Source organism: Trypanosoma brucei, chromosome 6 (genome assembly GCF_000002445.2).
Source record: "Trypanosoma brucei brucei TREU927 chromosome 6, complete sequence".
Classification (NCBI taxonomy): Eukaryota; Euglenozoa; class Kinetoplastea; order Trypanosomatida; family Trypanosomatidae; genus Trypanosoma; species Trypanosoma brucei.
The window spans coordinates 804,051-823,293 of NC_007279.1; the positions used below are offsets into that span (position 1 = coordinate 804,051).

At 45.0% G+C, this 19,243-nt stretch overlaps 7 protein-coding genes and 3 non-coding genes across 10 annotated transcripts, besides 4 other annotated features; all 10 read left to right on the forward strand.

The window, feature by feature from the left end:
- Positions 1-19,243: part of a sequence feature (sequence corresponds to BAC RPCI93-5F5) that runs on past both edges of the window.
- Tb927.6.2670 (NUDIX hydrolase, conserved) lies at positions 263-1,147 on the forward strand (the record flags this gene model as incomplete). Its single annotated transcript, XM_840295.1, has 1 exon — positions 263-1,147. The coding sequence occupies one exon, from the start codon at positions 263-265 to the stop codon at positions 1,145-1,147; it is 885 nt and encodes a 294-aa protein (XP_845388.1).
- Tb927.6.2680 (hypothetical protein, conserved) lies at positions 1,487-1,981 on the forward strand (the record flags this gene model as incomplete). The annotated part of the gene is made up of 1 exon (XM_840296.1): positions 1,487-1,981. One exon carries the CDS (start codon positions 1,487-1,489, stop codon positions 1,979-1,981), a length of 495 nt encoding a protein of 164 aa, XP_845389.1.
- Positions 2,635-2,724, forward strand: Tb927.6.2683. The gene has a single exon (XR_002990052.1). It is a non-coding gene; the product is annotated as a C/D snoRNA, TB6C2C1 (small nucleolar RNA).
- Positions 2,791-2,861, forward strand: Tb927.6.2686. The gene has a single exon (XR_002990053.1). It is a non-coding gene; the product is annotated as an H/ACA snoRNA, TB6Cs2H1 (small nucleolar RNA).
- Positions 3,321-3,419, forward strand: Tb927.6.2689. Its single transcript, XR_002990054.1, has one exon. It is a non-coding gene; the product is annotated as a C/D snoRNA, TB6C2C2 (small nucleolar RNA).
- Tb927.6.2690 (ubiquitin carboxyl-terminal hydrolase, putative) lies at positions 3,774-5,693 on the forward strand (the record flags this gene model as incomplete). Its single annotated transcript, XM_840297.1, has 1 exon — positions 3,774-5,693. The coding sequence occupies one exon, from the start codon at positions 3,774-3,776 to the stop codon at positions 5,691-5,693; it is 1,920 nt and encodes a 639-aa protein (XP_845390.1).
- On the forward strand, positions 7,023-7,283 carry Tb927.6.2700 (small nuclear ribonucleoprotein Sm-E; the record flags this gene model as incomplete). Its single annotated transcript, XM_840298.1, has 1 exon — positions 7,023-7,283. The coding sequence occupies one exon, from the start codon at positions 7,023-7,025 to the stop codon at positions 7,281-7,283; it is 261 nt and encodes an 86-aa protein (XP_845391.1).
- Positions 8,013-8,069: a microsatellite.
- Positions 8,941-11,226, forward strand: Tb927.6.2710 (hypothetical protein, conserved; the record flags this gene model as incomplete). The annotated part of the gene is made up of 1 exon (XM_840299.1): positions 8,941-11,226. One exon carries the CDS (start codon positions 8,941-8,943, stop codon positions 11,224-11,226), a length of 2,286 nt encoding a protein of 761 aa, XP_845392.1.
- Positions 10,731-10,771: a microsatellite.
- On the forward strand, positions 11,903-12,982 carry Tb927.6.2720 (calcium-binding protein, putative; the record flags this gene model as incomplete). The annotated part of the gene is made up of 1 exon (XM_840300.1): positions 11,903-12,982. One exon carries the CDS (start codon positions 11,903-11,905, stop codon positions 12,980-12,982), a length of 1,080 nt encoding a protein of 359 aa, XP_845393.1.
- Positions 13,483-19,017, forward strand: Tb927.6.2730 (hypothetical protein, conserved; the record flags this gene model as incomplete). The annotated part of the gene is made up of 1 exon (XM_840301.1): positions 13,483-19,017. The coding sequence occupies one exon, from the start codon at positions 13,483-13,485 to the stop codon at positions 19,015-19,017; it is 5,535 nt and encodes a 1,844-aa protein (XP_845394.1).
- Positions 13,574-13,602: a microsatellite.

Consider the following 19,243-nt stretch of genomic DNA (forward strand, 5'->3'; position numbering starts at 1 on the left):
TTGTGGCACGATGCTGTGCGTAGCGGCGCTGTGGTTGGGCTGCAAGCCGGTTGGTGGATCCTATCACTATCCCCTAAGAGGCTGTTTTTATCCGTTATATCTTACGATACCATGCTGTACCCTGTTTGTTCCTTTTATATTTTACACGGTCTCAATTATATACATTGTTCGGCGCGTACCCAGTTTTGAGTTCTGTAATAGCATTTTAGAAAAAAAAATTCACGTGCACACAAACTATCACGTTTATTTTTATAGTTAAAGAATGCCAAACGAAACCGCGGGTAAGCCTCCTAAGGTTTTCCAAACTAATGGAAAATTACCACGTGGCAGTGACCCCACATGTGATGATGTGGAGTTCACCCATGAAGGCGAGGTGGTAGTGACTTCTTCCGACGGGAAGAAGTTTCGCCGTAGTGTTTGTGTCTTCATCATGAACGAAAACGGCCATTTCCTGGGATGTCGGCGGTACGATGATCGCAGCACAATACAGTGTGTTCAAGGTGGTGCGAAGAGGGGTGAAACGGTTCAACAAACTGCGACTCGTGAAGTAATGGAAGAGATCGGGGTGCACTGCGACCAACTTCAGTTCATTAGTGAGATCACCTACTCGAAACCTGAGTGTGGCGAACCCCAGAACTGTGACGGACCACGTTCTGCCTTTCGCTACAAATCTAAATCATGGAGACGTATCGGAATTGTGGGTCAGGAACTGTATCCCCTTCTCTATAGTATGCAGTCGTCTGTCATAAACCATTTGAACTTCCATTCCGTTCCGGGCACCAGACGGGAATTCATCGGGGCAGAGTGGGTTCCACTTCATGTTTTGCGCAATAAATGCTCAAAGTCGAAGCAGGTGGCGGTATCCAATATGTGTGACGCTGTCGAAGAAATTTTGTGGGGGCAATCACGATCTCCACGCCGTGATTCACACTCTGCTGATGCCGGCAGGTTGAATGAGTTGAAGAAGGACATTGGAAGCAGCTCACAGCACGAACTTGGGGACACGATGAATGACATGGTAAATAGTTGTCAGCGGAAACGACGGCGTAAGAGAAAAGGGAAGAGTGGGAATAAGAATCAATTGTTACATGAGGAGGGAGGTTCCCTTCAGATGAATTTACTTGGAAACCCCACCTCCTGCGAGTGAGACGGGTGGGGGTTTTCGTAAAGAAAAACGACACCTCGTATAGCTCTCACAGTGGCATTGTCACATCGCATAAAAATAATGTTTAATATCCTCTTTGCATTTGGCTCCTCGCAGTGTACATCACTAATTATTCCTTTTCCTGTTACTACTTGTTACCACGTCTTACCATTTTGTTAGTGCCCATGTGTCGTGCACACGTTGGCGCTTTTCCTTTCGTTTTTTTTAAACCTCCTCACTTACTTCCTGAATAGTGCTAGTGATTTGTATTCACCAACCCTTAAGGTGCCATTGCCATACTTGAGGCCCTGAAGAGGTGTGCGCAGGGAACTTGGCGGGTAAATGTACCGCACTCTCACACCGTCATGCAAAAAATTCAGCGGGTTTTACACGACTTTCCCCCGTCGATGTAACACCACTATTTTGATTCCCTTCCGAATCTTCTCCATATTACTGTACCTCACGGCACTCATTTGCGTGGCTGGATCAAGTGATGATTTTGTATTGATTGAGTCTCGGGATAATGAGGTATCTGGCGGTGGTGATCGTGTGGACCTTCGCCGATCTGTAAATGTTTATTTAGTTGTTAGCTTCATGTTGCTTTTCGTCACCTGCTGGGGTATTTTTACGGGACGTACGCTGCGAAGTGGTACCGTGAACTTTATGCACTGCTGCTCCCACACAACAGCTGCAATAGCTTTGATAGTGATATGGTGTCTGAAGTTACATTTACATCGAATGTGGCATGTATTTTACGCCTTCGGTGCCATTCCTACCGCAATGGAAGTGTGTGCGCTGTGTGCGTCGTATTATCGTGGTTTGGATAGTTATTTGTGAAAATTTGGTTTTGTGCTTTATTGCTGCAGTTGTTGTTTTGGTTAGTGCCTTGTTCTTCGACATCCTTGTCTGTTTTACCCAATTATTTTTGATTGGCGTGTGAGTTTTACAATAGTTTGTTGCCAATTCAAATTGTGTTTCTCCCCCATTTTTTTGTACTCACGCATATAAGCTAGGTAGATGATATTATAAATTTATCTTTCGTTGTGCAGTGTTAGACGCAGGTTTATATGGTGCATCTAGATATATGGAGACTAAAGATATCGTCCTGGTATCTATTTCTTTTTTTTGTGTGTGTGTGTTGCCTTGTTGAGGGGGAGTGGAAAAATATTATCGGAAAGTAAATAACGTCACTGCAGGAGACTTTCGAGTGAGGGAAGAGAGATGGGGATGAAGAGTGTCTTCACCTTTCCTCCTTCCTCCAGGAGTGTGTTATTTTGCATCCGGTTGTGTAAATTAGTGAAAAGGCTGCGTATTGGTTTCTAGTTCTTTTTTTAAATTCGCATTGTGTTCCGCTTCCCGTTACTGCGATCACTTGTGAGCGTTTGTTTTCGTTCCCCTCGAATTAAATATCATAGGTAATTGCATATTCTCGTATAAAAGATAGGGGTTTATATTCCTTACCCTATTCAACTCTCCCTCTTATTGTGGCTCGCTGATGAATTAATTTTTCTGAGTGTTTTCTTAGAGTTCCGTAACGGGCATGATAAGCACACAAATTATGAACCCTTTAACTCTGAGAGCCACATCGATTACCCCTCCTTTTTTTTTCATATTACTGGTTGGATAATAAAACAAAATGTGACAACGAAACACAGAAATCGTGATCCCTATTGATACACGTTTTTCAGCTGCGGATTATCAAAACTGTGTGAGATGAAGTATAAAAATTATCTACTACATTTGCGTACGATGTTAACAACGAGCTGTGAGGAAATTGTTTCCACGGCGAGTTTTTTTTTCCAATTTATTTGTGTATACTGCAAGTAACCTTCTGCTTTTTTATTCTCCTTCTCCTCTTATTATCTGTGTTTTAACACTTCTTTATCGCTATTTTGCGTCTACTTTGGTTTTTTTTCTTTTCCACACGCATGTTTGAATAAATAACACATTCACCAGACCCGAATTACAAGGAAGAAGAAAATTTGACATAACACACGTCGTCGATGAGGCAAAGATAACAACAACGACAAAAAAAAGGTAAAAACATGTGCGATAAAGTTGACAAGAGAACGCGCGTAGACCATCAAGAGCTGCGTTTAGCACTAATTCCTGCAGTCGCTTTATTATTAAGTAACTGTGGTGCGAAGGGGAAACCCAAATGGTAAAAAGGGGAGGAAATGTTGATGAGAGGAACTTGTAAGTTTGATTCTTTCCTGAGGTAGTGTGTATTACGAAAATTAACTTGTGAGAAAGCATTCAAATGTTGTTTTGAAGGTCGACAGCACCGATATTAAGTAAGTTGAATTGTGAGTGTTTATGTTCCACTTATTCAAATTCGGGCATTCACAAAGTGCTGATGAGATTAATAATGGGGTGCACTTTCTTTTTTTCTTTTCCTTTTAATTTTCTTTCTCTCTCCTCTATTTCCTAAAAGGTTAGCTGTAGGGAAAGAAATATTGTGCTTTTCTTTACCAGGTGAAAGTGTGTAGCCACCGCAGGCCTTGCCATGTCGAAAACAATTTGCAAATGTTGTGTGGTGTGGAAACCCAGCGAGTTTTTAGAAGCCGCTGCCAGGCGTTGTATGAAACCTCAAGATGTAGCATCGGATCAAAAAAAGCTGTTCTGTGCGATGCGCAGCGTTGCCGATGGAATTGGTTATGCAGGGAGTGCTGAAGCTGCTGCGGATTTAGGAAGCATCAAATCATGTGATAATGATCCGCAACTTTGGATGTGTCTTCGCTGTGGGTTATATTGCTGTGGAGTGCACCGAAAGTCGCATTATGACAACTCGAGAATGTCTGGTGTTGGCACAGACGATAAAATAAATGGGGGCCACCGTATCTTTTTTGCCGTGAAACCGAGATGGGGGACGGATGTGAACTCACCTGCCGTTGGTGCACCGTTGCCGACAGTTACGATAAACTTGTGTCAAGTCGAATCACCTGAGAGGCGTACCGTAACGATGAATAACTTGAAGGTTTCAAAGGTTTCATTTGAAAAGGTAGGGACGTATGGCATTATATCGTGTGTGGAATGCCATGAAGACCCGATCAAGTTGCCTGTGCGGAACAGCTTACCATGTTTAGGGGTTGACTTGATAACTCTTTGCGAAAATGTAGCGAAGGTGTTACACTGCGTCGAGAGAAACATTTCTTTGGCTCCTGATTACGACGAAGGCTCGTTCGGGGCTCCCCGTGCTCGCGGCGTACTGGATTCAGGAATTGCAACAGACACGAGGCGTCAAAACAGCAACTATGAAACGTATTCTTATGTGGAGACGAATAAGCAGGCCAACTCACGTGCAGCAACCTCTTCTAACAGTCGTTGCGTGAGAGCACGGGCGGGCACACTAGTGGAGGCTTGTATCTCCGGCTTTGAAAATCGGCGCAACACATGTTATTTCAACTCCGTTCTCCAATGTATTCTTCAATGCAATACCTTTATTGATTTTATGATCCGTCAAAAATTCACCGGTTCACACACGTTGGTGCATCATATGTCCGAAATGATAGGGTTTATGAAGAGCGGCCCGTGCGCAGGTGATAGACAAGGTATCGTGGATGGCCTTGCCCGTGCTTTGATGGGCAGTTTATCTGAAATTGTTCCAATGTTTGGTGACGGGGATCAACAGGACAGTCAGGAACTCTTCATTACGCTGATCAATGGTATCGCTGATGAGTTAGATAAGGGTAAAAGTGAAGAAGAAAAGAAAGGGAGTCAACGTGTCCCTTTCGAAGGTATGCTCTGTACTACAGTAACATGCAGAGGGTGTAAAAACCAAGTCAAACGGGATGAAGTGTTCATGGCGCTTTCAATACCCGTTACGAACAGCGTTGAAGATAGCCTTGAAAAACTTTTCGAAAGATCGACACTTAACGGGGATTCTCAGTACGCCTGTGAAGTGTGCTTTAACAAACTATCTCCTGCGGAGCAAACGAAGAAAAACAACGATATTCGTGCGGAGAACGAGGCACGGAAGCTCAGGAAGAAAGCAAATGCGGAAGCAAAGAGTCTCAACTGTCTCTACCAAGACGCAGACGTGGAAACATCAATCGGGAGATTTAATGGATCACTCGCGTTACACTTACTACGGTTCAAGTGCGACGACCGTGGCGTATACAAAGTTCCTGGCGCAGTTTCTTTCCCAAAAAGACTGAACCTTAGTAAGTATATAGTGGGCAGTGCGGCAAGCGGATGTGGGGACACGAAAATGCCGCAAACGATCGTCCAAACAAATGTGAACACACATCGTAGTGTTTCCCGACCCAGCAATTCGCTGGTACATGTTTCCGGTGGCGATGGCTGTACGAGTAGCGTGGAGGAGAGTACTGACAACCGACGGAGTCAGTTGGACTTGGAGCTCGTCGGCATAATCTCGCATGTTGGTTCACTTCACGGTGGGCATTATGTTGCTCATGTACGGAGCCATACCAAACCATCCATGTGGTTCTACTGCGACGATGAAGAAATTTATACTGTGGATGAATCAAGTGTGTTTGAACGCGAGCAGGGTGTATATATGCTCTTCTACGACCAGCTTTACCATTAAGTTTTGGATACGGAATAAACAGCGGGGGATAAAGTGTGAAATTGGTAAGTGTCGAAAAGGACAGTAAAGGTCGTAGAGGGGGAGATAAATCGTGCAGTAGCTAATTAATTATGCACTCACAGAGAGAGAAAAGGGATAAACGGCGTCGAAAATATATGTTGAAGTGCTTATACATGTCTGCAAAAAAAGAAGAGAAAATATATCTGTGTACGCAAGGACGGAGATGGGTGCCAGTGGATGCATATGAAAATGGGACTACATCTGTGGATATTTAAAAGAAAATAATAGTGACCTTTGGAGACGAAACTGCCCTGACGCGTTTGTTGGTTGTCCCTTAACCACGAAAGAGAATTGTCACATGACAAATAGCTAGCGGGAAAGAAATCGGTAAACTGCTGTTTGGGCAGTGTTGGGAGAAATCAAATTCAAAGGGACAACATAAATTGTACAAATGTGTTGTTACTCGTTTCATGTTCTGCATATCCTCGTTGCATAGGATAACCATACAAAACTTTTAAAAAGGAAAAGGGGATGGCTAGGAGGGACAAAGAACTGGAAGGGGAGAGCAGAAGTAGTATGCCGGGAGAGGGGAACAAACAAAAAAAACAAAAAGAAAATTCAAATAAGTGAATTTACCCGTTCGCACAAGAAGAGAGATAACCGCGAGTCACATCGTGTGTGGAGATTGATGTGGCAATCTCAGATAATGGAAGAAAGTATACTTATAGGAGAGAATAGGGAAATGATCAGTTAATAAAGGGGTTCGAATGAGGGAAAGGGGAGGTTTTGAGAGAAAACACGAAACTTCAACACTCCCTTCGCGTAACACCTGCGGTAAACATTAGGGAATTGTCTTTCGAAGTATACTTATGAGAAACAAGGAAAGACATGGGAAAAGGACCCCTTTCCACAGGCGTTCTTATTTTATTTTATTTTTGTGTGTCGTTGTTCTTGTCATTGCCGTTTTTTTCAGCTTCCTGCACCGGAGTGATGTTGATCGCTTCATCTGCATATTCTCATGTCAGTTTGTTCCCACACTTTCCCTCTCCGTGCATCTTTTCCTGTTACCACGCTGTGCGTTTCACTTCAACCCTTACTTTTTAAATTTTATTTTGGTGGAGCTCATTACCTTGTACTTACAATTACTACTACACATCATCTTCTTAGTCCACTTTCCTTTCCTACTTCAGCACTAGCGACTGTTGTGAAGACTTAAAAGGGAAGAAAACACGAGAAGGGATATAAAGAGGAAAGAAGGAATCCACAAAAGGTTGTGGAAAGAAGTAAATAACAAGCGGGACTGGACGTAAAATAAATAAATAAGATAAAATGAGCGTCACAACAAAGCAGATGGTTAAGCCGACTGTTGTCGTGCACCGTTACTTAAAAGAGAGTCAACGTGTGTGTGTGTGGCTTGTGCACGAAACTAAGATGAAGATCGAGGGCGTTTTGTTGGGTTACGATGAGTTTATGAATGTCGTGTTGGGCGACGCGACGGAGGTGCATCTCAAAACCGGAGAGGTTGTTCAATTAGGGAAGATCCTTCTTCGCAGTGATAATGTGGGTGTCATTCACCCTATTGGCATATAGACTCGCAGATATGTTATATCTTTTCACGCCACTGAAACCAATACACCAATAACCAAAGAGCGCGTGTCGTGAAAGGGGAATCTGGGTGCAACAAGGGATAAAATCTAATGAAAGTGCGACGGAGATTTCATATTGTGGTGGTGACGGTGTTTGGAGATAAGTTTGTTATTTCACTTTCTGATCTCTAATTTGTCTCTTCCCCCGCTCTGCCCTCACATTTTCTCCTTTCCTTCGTTTTGCATCTGTGAGTGCGAAAGGGGATGGGGGCTTGCGAAGTCGCCTTTCTTTTATGATTTCTCTAGTTATGGTGCGGTAACTGAAATAATAATGCAACGAGATGCAAAAATGCTTCAGTCACGCTAATGATTTTTCTGCTGATGAAAAAATTTTTACACTGCGGTGCACCTTTTTTTTAAAAAAAGAAAAGAATCTTTTTCTGTCACCACAAGCTATGAAGGAAGCAAGAGGCGGGTAGAGAAGTACCTTCCTTTAGTTGCGGTGTGGGGTAGATTTGTGAGCGCAACTTTTTACTTGCGTGTTTTTTGTTATGCGGTGTTTATTCGTTTTCGTGTATGGTTTTCTCTATATGCCGCTCCCACTTTGATTGAATTTTTTAATTCTTTTTGTATTCATCCCTCTTGTTTGTGCGCGTGTGGTGCCCTGTTAAGAAAAAAAGACAGATAAGAAGAATATTTTGTTCTGCTCATGCCGGTGGTTGTCACTTCCGAGAATTAAAACAATATATTAATATATTATAGTAATAACAATAATGTTAATAATAAAAATGCATTTCTTCTTTTTCCTTGTTTTCTCTTTGTGCCAGGTATTTAGTTGGTAACATCATGCTCAGTTTATACTTATACGCGCAATATTTTGTTTAATGCATGCATAAGAATGTACTGTGAATCATTGTGCATCTCTTTTTCCATGGTAGAGGCAGTGGGTGGAGTTGAGCCAGCATGCGCCAGAAGCGCAATTCCCTTACATCCACAGAACAGGAAACACAATGTTAAATGGAGCAGTTCGGAAGAGTTCATGCGAGTTCAAGGAAGGCCCAGTTGTGTATTTGACTATGGGTTTAAAATTAAAAAAAAAAGAAATGTGGAAGGGAAAAAATATATGATATGACGGGTTTCTCCTAAATATACGTGCTTGTTCAGCCAATAACGTTTATGTGTACGTGTATGCATTTATGTTTTTTTGTTCTACATTAGCTGTGTGCATTTGTTTCATTCACAATAGTACGGCTTCCCAACTTTCTCCGATTTTTTCAGTTACTTTCACTCGGTTTTTCCTCTTCACTTCTTTTTTTTCCTAATGATTATATATTGTCTATGTTTTCACGTTTGCTAACCACACAGTAGGCTTGTAGTAGGAGGGATTGGGGAAGGTTGAAAATTTACCCACAAAATTGAGAAAGAACAAATACATTTGTGACTTGTCTTCGCCGATTTCCGTTCTGTAACCGGTGTGTTGTTTGGATTATTTTGCGTTTGTGCGCTCCTTCTTGATTTGTTTGGTTGAGTGTTGAACAGCAGTTTAGTGGGAAGGGGCGGGCTGAGCAGTGCAATAACAGCGGCACGAATAAGGAATCATAATACTAATAATTACAATACTGATAACATTAATCACAGTAAACGAGGTGCAGTGATCTGAGATGTCAGTTACCGTTGAAGGTGCTCATGTGGAATGCCTGATATGTGCCTCACCATGTGAAGCGTTGGTGTTGTTTCAGTGCGGCCATTACGTCTGTTATATTTGTGGTCTGCACATTCACTCACTGGATAACGGCGGTTGCCCAATGTGCAGGGAATGCGGACCCGTTCTTGTCACACGCGATATCCCCGGTGGACTTAACCCCGGTCAAGATAAGGTGAGTGCGGAGGTTATCCGTCAGTTGACCGACGAATCGATAGTTGATAGTGTCCTTCAGTGCAAAGTGCATGGTAGGGTGTTAGCGCAAGAGTTGAAAAAGTTATACGAGTTTGTCTGCCCTGTTCCCAAGTGTTGGCGCAGAGGTGAACAGGAACCTTTTTGCGAACAACATCATTTACATGCGCACTTGAAATATGACCATGAAGTAAGCTATTGCCCTATTTGCCTCCAACATCGCTCTGTATTCCTTGCTGAGCAGATGGTTTACTCCCCCGAGGCACTTTGTTTACACATGGTGGGGGAATACGAACACGATCCGGCATCATTTCTTGGTCACCCGCCTTGCCGCTTTTGCAAAGGCATGCATATGTACGATGAGGACCATTTACTAAAACACATGCGGGAAAGACACTTCACGTGTGATATTTGTAACCGTGGAGAATTTCGCTTTACTTATTACGAGAACCGTGGAAAGCTGCTGATGCACTTTAAGCAAGCGCACAAAATATGCGATCATAAGCAGTGCTCCGAACTTGACCCAATGATGCGGGTGTTTGCCTCAGATTTGGACCTCGCTGTGCATAAGCAGCGCGTGCATGGAATTCGCTCGCGCCTTACCATGTCTCCTGGCGCAGGTCCGGATAGTGTCCCAGTAAATCCTGCGGTTCCGGCAACTGGAACTAACGCAAATGCTGTTCACATTATTTTTGACCACATAAATAGGCAAGAAACCTTGACGTTGGTCCCATCTAGGGAAGAGGAAAGTAAAAATCAGAGGCGGTCTTTCGGTGGCAGTGGTAAAAACAAGAAGGGCAGGAAAATTTTTGTTGATATTGCTCCACATAACGTTACAGGGCTTCCTCAACACTTTAGGTCAAAAAATATTCTTGCACCGATTCTATACAGGGGTACGGAGGGGACATCTTCAGATGAACAACGTGAAACATCTGTGAGTGGCCAAGTGACGCAGTTGCTGACAAGAGCATTCGGTGTCACGGAGAGTGAAGAAACGTACAACAACAAAAACAATGTACCGTTAAATCCTGAGGAGCAGAAGCGTAAACTTACCGATGCCATTCAGGAAGAATTGAAAGACCAGCGTCGGATAACGCAGCTTCACTGCTGCACCGCTGACTTCATCGATGGGAAAATGCTCACAACGGAGTATTACAACCAACTTCGGACTCAATTCTTTATAACAGATGAGTCCTTTAAGGCCGTATTTCCACTCCTGGTCGCAACAATGCCGGTAACTGACAAGCGGGATGCGTTGATTCACGTCGATAAGATGCGAAATGCTCCCGAAATGAGGCAGGCTCGTCGGGCCCGAGAAGAGATGAAGAAAGAGGAAACGGAGGAAGAGCAAGTGAATAAGCAGAAAAATATAGGGCGCAACAATCAACAGTGGCCCAACCGTCCTGGCAACAAGAACAATAACAACAATAGGAATAAAAAGGGGCCGCCGAACGTATGGATGGAGAGGGCCAAGCGAGCTGAGGCTGACGCGCAGAATAACAGGTCTCTAGCGGCTAGTAGCGCTGCCGCACTTGTTTCCGGTGTCGGTAATGCAAGTAACAACAACAACAATAATAATAATAATAACAATAATGATACTTCTATTACTTCTTCTTCTCAAGAGGTCGTTTCTCTCATTGCGGGGTCAACGTGGGGAGCTGCTCGTCAGCAGCGAGGTGGGGCCCCGGGGCGTCAGGCGACTGAAGCGCCCGCTCGACCATCATCAGGAGGTGCCTTCATTAATGCCGAGGATTTTCCGGCACTTCCTACAGTAGCGACCCGCAGGGTTCCCCCAAGTGTGCGAACAAAGCGGAGCAACCAGCTGAATGCGTGGCACCTCCCGATCGTAGAGAAGTGCGGTGCAGTTTCCATCGCTTTTCCCTTTTTCTCTTTTTTCCCCCTTTTTACTATCGTGCACATGTTGAGCAACTACGGGTATTTTGGAAAGGAGTTACTGTGGTTTGCAGAGGGCTCGAAAACCGTGCTACTGTTCATTTGTCTTTGGTCCTCTTTTTACGCACTTTCAGTCAATTGTTTGTTGCTTTCAGCATGACTTGAGGGAAATGGGACGAGAAGCGGATTACGTCGTAGCATGAGGAAGAAATAGATGTGGATGGGAGTGTTATGAAAGGAATCAGTAAGGAAAACAAAAGCAGAACAACAACAAATAGGGTAAAAAGAGATGATGAAAACGAGGAAATGGATGCATGCGAGTGAGTGAATGCGCGTCCGCGTGCCGAAGGGAAAGTACTTCTTTAGAGGGAAGTTCTCTCTTCGGTTTAATCTTCATTTTGCCTCGACATTGGTTTACGTGCACATTATGGGAAGCCTTTGCATATACCCTGGACAGTGTTCCCCACTCCGCACACAATCTGATTTTCTACTGCTGCTACAGCTTCTTCTTATGTTCAGTAGTGCACCCCCTGATTTTTTTTTATGCATGTCACCTTTTCTTTGTTCGCCAACTGGAGGGTATATTGTTCCCAACACCTGCTGTGAAGTTTCTATTTCTCTTTCGAAAACACACCTCTTTATTTATTTTTAACTGTTACCACCATTGTGTTAATGCTGCTTCTACATGTTTGACTTACCTTTCGGTTTCTCCTCTGCTTATTCTTTATTTGTATGCGAACCTCATAAAAGGGAACGGTGGCGCCGGGAAGCTGCGGCACAAACAAAACATCGAATAGCTAAAAATAAAAACAAGCGACGAGTTTAGAGAATTAAATATGCCGCACTCCATGGACACCACACTCTTCAGCGATGAAAATCGCATTGATCGCGGTGATTCCCTTCTTTTCCATTGCGTGCAGCTCTCGCAGGGTGGGACGGACTCACATCGCTATTTCTTTGGGTGTTATTTCCCGCGCTGGCGTGGCTTCTACATGGATGAGGCGCGTGAACTTCCTGGCCCGCTTGGTTATAATGTCACGCGGCACTTCCCCGCTTTCCCTTTTGATGTGTATTTGAAGGATGATGGGGAACACTTTCTCACTGATGACTTCCAGATAGGCTCCATCTTTACTCTTGGTGGTCCCTTAAATCAGCGTGATGATGGGCAGAAACGCTACAAAGTGGTGCACTGCGATGACAGCCAATTACGCACACGCACTGGGAAGACACTTGCATTCATTGGAAATAATGTATCAGGTTTACTCCAACAGACACACCGAGTGTCAGGGGAGGCGATTGATGCGTTGAAACGCATCAGAGAGGCGTATATTTTCAATGTCGGAAACGGGATCCCAGAGGTAGGCATTAAAGCTATGGGAAGGCACTTCCGTAAGGTGGGAAGTGATGGAAGGCGGTGGATGTCATATGAAGGTATTGTGAGGTTCGTAAAGGATTCACGTAATTTCAATGCAACACTTTCTTTTTCTGATACACAGCGAACGGAAGAGGATGTAAATACCGTTGCAACATGTATTTATAACGCATTCCCCAAAAACGAAGAAGAATGTATTGACTATGACTTCTTTATGGATTACGTTCGCGGTCCAATGAGCCAGGAGCGGAAAGATGCTGTGTGGAATATATTCCGTCGGATGGACTATGACAGGGACGGAAACTTAAACATCATAGACATCCAAGCCTGCTACAATACGCAGGACCATCCGACTTGTTCCGTAGATCATCTGTTTCAGTCAGATAAAATGCTGAAGGGGTTTCTGACTATCTGGGATGAAAATGAGCGATGCGGTTTGGTTCCTTATGCAGAGTTTTTAGACTACTACAACGGTGTGAGTGCTGTACTCGAGGACGATAAAGTTTTTTTCGACGTTCTCAATAATCAATGGAAACTTTTGTAAGGTGACATTTTGAGAAGAGAAGAGAAGAAGTGATGCATGCAGGTGTGTGCGTTTCAAATTGCCCATGTTGTTCCCTTCTTTTTCCTTACACAAGATTCCTCTCTTGCACATGCATTTGTGTACACGTCGGGTGTTATGTACAAGAGGATTGTGCGGCCTGTTAGGAGTAGCCTCATATAAATGTTATTGTTGAATCTTATGGTCGTTTTACTTCATCTTTACTCCCTTTTCCCCTCTTTTTCCCTCCTTACTTTCTTTCGAATTGTGATTTTCATCCCTTTGATCTTTCTTTTTTTTTTCCCCCTCCTTTGTAAACGAAAAATGGTTAAGGTGTATGGAAAGGTGTCCAATGCGAGGGGTTGTGACAACGAAGAAAGGAAAACAACACATGAGGGAGGGAATATCATCATTTTGGAGGTGAAGGCACTTGTGCTCTTCTTGTTACGTTTAGATAGTAAATTTTGCAGCTCCAACATTTTGGTTTTTCTTATTTATGTGAAATGATGTGTTACCGGTCTCTACAAAAAGTTTTCACATTCATTTTCTTCCACTGGTTTCTGTTTAATACCGAAGCTTCCCCCCTCCGTGCTTTATATATATATATATATATAGATATTTATTCAACCGCACGTGACGCTGACGTTCACCTCATAGTACATAGTTTAGATCTGATCATTATGGCAGGGCGGCTCTTCACTGCTGTCCCTCGTCACACAGCAGATCCCACTAACAGTGATTGGCTGCAAGCTTGCTATTTCGTTGTTCTTGAGCACCCCCTCGTTTGCATTGATGCTACATTACGAGGTAGAATCACTCCATTAACAGAGCAATTTCTGCGGAGCGCGGAGGGGGTGTCGGAACCCTCCGACGATGCCACCAATCTAAAAGAAGAGCACGTCAATGGAACAGGTGGAAGCAGTGTAAAGGAAATGCGATTTGTAGTTATAACGGTAGATAACGTATCGGGGCAACTCCTCCACACAGGCGTTCCGGGAAAGGACTTGTTTATGTCGATGCGGGAGGCGGTTAGTGCGATTCCTGCACTTTGTCCGAGCACGCCGGAACAGTATGAGGTGTTTACTATCCTTGAATTTGTTGCTTTTGCGGGGGCGTGTTTGACAGAGGATAGGTTATACATGCTGTTCGTTGAAACCGGACGTTTGCTAACTGATGATAAGTCGTGCATTGTTACAGATTCGGGAAGCAAACCGCAACGAGTTTTGCCCGTTATTTCTGTCGAGAGAGCACGATGGTACACTGTTCCTCTAAGGGTGGCAGTTCCCGCACTTCAGCAACCGCTGGGAGGCGAGGATTTGCAATCGTGGGTATTGGGGCCTTCTGGAGGTCTAAGAGATGACTCTGCGATGGCCATGTCGTCTTCATTCAGGCAGTCATACTTATTCTTTACCCCGGGTATTGATGTTTCACACTGTAGCATATTTGAAGAGGCAACGCGTGTTTGTGGTGCCTGTAGCGATGAAGAAAATGGTGACGTTGGTAATAGTTCTCCGAACGTTTGCCCGGGGGGTCTGGATGGCTCGACTGACAGTTCTGCTTTAGCCGCCAGGGTTATGAGTTTCCTTCCATTGCCACCTCCCAGTACGGGTCGGGAGGCGCTTGGGCGCTGCGATTGCCTGTGGAACGAGGAACTGATCGCCTTCTGCGATATCTTTGGGCTCGCCGATTGTTGCTGCCGCCTAGCTCTTGGATCTTTTAACGCCTCCACATTAGTGGTTCCGCAAACAGCTCCACATGTGGCTCTCCTTCTTGTGCGGTTGAGCAGACTTGCGCTACCTGGTTGCTTCAATGATTGTTCTGGTAAATCCGCTAAAACTGCTTTCCAAATGCGGGAGTACACTTCAGCACATGAAGCAGAGTTTCAGTTGCTGTTACTACCAGATATGAAGTTGCATGACTCCAAAGTTGATGATAATCTTGTTAATTCTCTTCCCTCATTGATATGGCGACGTGGTGGTGACTTTGCTGGTCACGAGGATATTATTCAACAAAAACAACGCATTGATTTCTGTACGGCGAGGGGAATGGATCCTCTCCCCATAGGGGAAGACTATGTTGCCGCCATTTTCTCCAGTTATCAGCAACGCTACGGGATGGGGACGAAAATTGCCCTAATGCATGCAGGGTGTTGGGCATTGATAGGGTCGGCCCCTCCACACAATACAACCAAGGGTGGTGCTGCCGTAAATACAAGCGTGAACGGCTCGCGTGAGTCATCGAAACGACGGACCGACAGTCAAAGGGGGTTAACACCAGCATCATGCTATAGCGTTTACGCGTCCGAAACACATCACTGTGATGCGATAACCAACGAGTTGCAAGGAAGATTACAGTCACTAGCTTCGCACATCAAATCCCATAGCCTTCGTCCTGCCGTTTTCGTTGGCGCGATCAATTCGTGGGCTACTTGTCTTCATTGTGTGCCTGAAAAAGGTAGTGCTGTTGATGCTCTGTGGAGCAGAGAGTGTATTCGTAGTTACAATGGTATTTCCTGTGGAGGGACGACAGCGGGGTCTTCGGGAGTACCGGGACCCATTATACCACGTATTTGTGTGAGCAATAGTGGTGAAGTTAGTGCAGCGGCATCTGCCGTTGTTTCACTGATCCTAGTTACTGTGTGGTTGTTCAATCAGTTTTTTGAAAGTCAACCAAATGCGAAATTGCTTCAGAGACACAAATTATTGACAAGAAAAATCATGGATTTAGTGGTCAATTCAGCCGCTGGCTTGAAGCAAGTGGGGGATTCGTGTGGCCACGAGGAAATGATTACTTTATTACGCGAATGTCTTTTTCAGGTTGTTGGCGCGGTACCTGTGTCGTGTACTCTTACTATTTGGGAGACAGCGCGGAACATGGTTTTTCTCTACCGCGCGAATGGAGACCGTAGTTCTCCCAGCGATTTTACTAGCACAAAGAAGGGAATATTTCGTCCTTCAGTTGTTTCGCGTAGAGTAATACTAAACAATCCCTTTCACTCGTTTATCATGAACTTATTTCCTCCTGCCGGTGGGTTCTATCAGCGTGAATTCGCCAGACACCGGACGCGCCTCTTGACACACGTGGCAGGACAATCCTACATTATCGGTGCCCAGTTCATGTTTCACACAGCTGAGTCAGACACTTCCTCTAGAGTAGTCAGTGAAGCGAACGCGGACTGGGGTGGAAATGAGCGCACTACTTTTGCTTCAAGGCAGCGATACTTGTCTAATCCGCCACTATCTGATGATGATGAAGCAACTAGCAGTTACTCTACAAATACTGGCGGAGTACCTACGCCAACCTTACGTATGCTTCAAGGTCTTGTTCATCCTTTATCGCAACCTCTACTAGTACCGTTGCGTATTGCAGCTGTGGAACTCACCATCGCATTACCGACGGTATCATACATTACGCATGTGGCGATTCGAGTCGCAGATGCTTTGCAGCGGGAACCTTTTGCAGGGGCGTTGACACTATCCCTGCATTCCTCCTGTTATGTTGGACAGGAGCACGAACGCCTCGTCTTGGACGATGTTCCACTCCCGTTGTGCAGGGGTAGTAATGCCTCAGCGCACGCAGGACCTCATCTGATTTTCTATGAACTACCTCGTCCGAGCTGTGAATCAGTGCCCTTCTCCGTGCTGAATGAGGCTCGCGTAGTTGCGGATGGAGCTACGAGTACGTTCAGTCCCATTGTACCTGTTGTAGCACGGTTTTTGCGTTACACCCTTCGCGGGTCGGGCAGAAATGCTCTAGCGGTGTTCCCGCTCTTAGTTTTTGGTGAGCCCTTGTGCGACATTCCTCCGCTGGAGCGGAAGACAATTGTTGGTCGGAGTTGTTTGAAGCAGTGTTCGCTCCTCCGGGAGTTATCCACAGCAAAACTACACACAGATTCGAATGAGTCATCTCTGTTTCAGATGCCATTAGATGGTGCGGCTGAGAATTGTTCCTTTAGGAGTGAGGAAAGTATTAACGGCAAAACCAACATTGATGAAACTACTAATACAGTAGTCACTCCCATCAAGGGGAATAAGTCATCTACCGCCTCGCACCATGACATCTTGATAACGGAACAGACCCTTCGAGAGTTGTATGTACGTAAACTTCGCAGTGCTTGTCCGCGAGGAGTTTTCGCACTGAACCTCCCGCTTTTATTTCACATGGAGTCGAAGCGCCTTCAGTGTAAACAAAAGCGTTTCTTCCGCGATTTTTGCTTTCAAAAGCTGGGACTACCGCTATGGGTAATGAAACCCTCCTCTCAAATATTTCCACACTCTTCCGTGTGCCCGTCCCGTGTTCCCGAGTCATTTGAAGATCTTTCCCGTGTGCATTTGCTGCAGCAATCTGGAACGTGCCAACCACCGCGAAACGACCGACCCATAAGGGGGGCCAATGCGACACAAAGGAAGAATGTAACTTGTGCAGGTTGTGACCAGCGTTTTCTGTTCGGGTTTGGTTTGGAAGTGTGCGACCGATGCAAGCGGCATATATGCGGTGAATGTCGTTCAAAGGAACCTGTGCGCCTGTTAGATGTTGGTATTTCTTCCACTATATCCTCAGTATGTCGCAGATGTTTGGACCGTGTGGACAAATTAGAGAATGCTCTTGTTGCTTACAACGTGACTACGAAAGAGTGTGAGGAGGTGGACAGTGACACTGAACGGGGTGCTGCTTTCGAGTTTTACATCCCTGTTACGCCACCGTCTCCAGCTGAGTTCCCAATTCCGTACAGCAATTACAGTTTTTACGCCTTACGTGGTTCAACCTACCAGTTGACGGCGCTGCCCTTCACTCGCGTCGTCAGCGCACCTATTACGGAGGACAAATCCGCGTCTCTTTTTGAGGAAGTGCTTAGTTTCCCTGCAGATGTAAGTGACTCTCTCGGGGGATGGCGTTGCGTTTCCAACGATATGCCAGGAGAAACACAAAAATATGTAAATGAAAATGTTGTTATTCTACTTCCATATCGATGCGTTGTTTCACACGGCCTTCTATACTATACACTGGCGGGGGAAATACGGGGGAGCATTGACTTACAAATGCACGTGGGGGAAACAGTTCAAACAGTGTCTCTTCCAGACGCTGCTAAGTCTAGCGAAGGAACTGCGTGTGCACGTATATCAGACTGTATGAGCGGCGAGATTGGCGTAGCGGAACTACGATTTAGGCACGCAGCATCCGACGTGGAAAGTGCCTCTGATGGTTCAAGTTATTCACTAACGGTGCGAAATCCCGTAGGTATACTCGTTTCTCTTTTTTTTGCTGGATCATCTTCTGACCTTGCGCTACTGCATGTGAAACATTTCTCTGTTTGGGGTTGCTTCGACTCATGTACGCGGAATGTGCGTTCTCTTTTCTACAATTGTCCACCTGATGTATGTCGTTACGAAAGTCTTAAGCTCACGAGTTTGAAGGGTGTTTGTGCCCCACCAGCCGCCGCATGTCTTCCTTTAACAATCCCCGAAAAGCATCTTATCAAACCTGGGAACATTATTCATCGTCTACACACAGATCACCTACTGGTGGAGTATGTTTTTAGCAACCCTGTAAGTGTGTGTGGTTTTACGGTTGAGGGACAACACCCGGCGTCGGTAAGTATCTCGCGTGGTGCTCTGCCCACCGCCTTACGTCTTATTGGTGTATTGGAGAATGGTTTTCGTGGTAATATAGGATACTTTTCGTTGCCGTGGCCACCACTGGCTCAGCGTGTGGGGAGGTGCGCTGAGCGGGAAGTGTTTGGTTATTCATATGCTCTTTCATCTACGGTCCACGGTCTCGTTTCACTTCTCGTTGAGGTGGCAGAGTGGCGTCTGGCTAAGGGTCGAGTTAGGCAAGAAGCGGGAAGGGGAGTGTTTTGCAACTTGAGTCCATTCTATGATGAATGTGAGAGCACTAACAAGGAGGCTGAGATGTCTCCACAACAACCGGAGATGCATTTGGGGAAAATGGTATTTTGGACGAGCTTGAACCCTGAGGCACGGCACGCAGTGAGCAGTAATGCGTATAACTCTATTTTCTCGCGTGCTATCGGGTTGTAAGCTCGGTTCCCTTATTTCTGTGTATTTATTTGCTGTTTTTTCATTTACAGGGAACCGATTTAGCGTTTCTATTGCGATTTCGTTGTAGTTACTCAGTTGTTGGCTTCTTTCTTTTTATATATATTCATGGTGGTATACGGAGTAACTAGTCGTCTCCAACCACTTAGCAACTCTAACCATCACCTTTTCAGTATTCGGTGACACTTCTATTGTTGTGAATACTGTG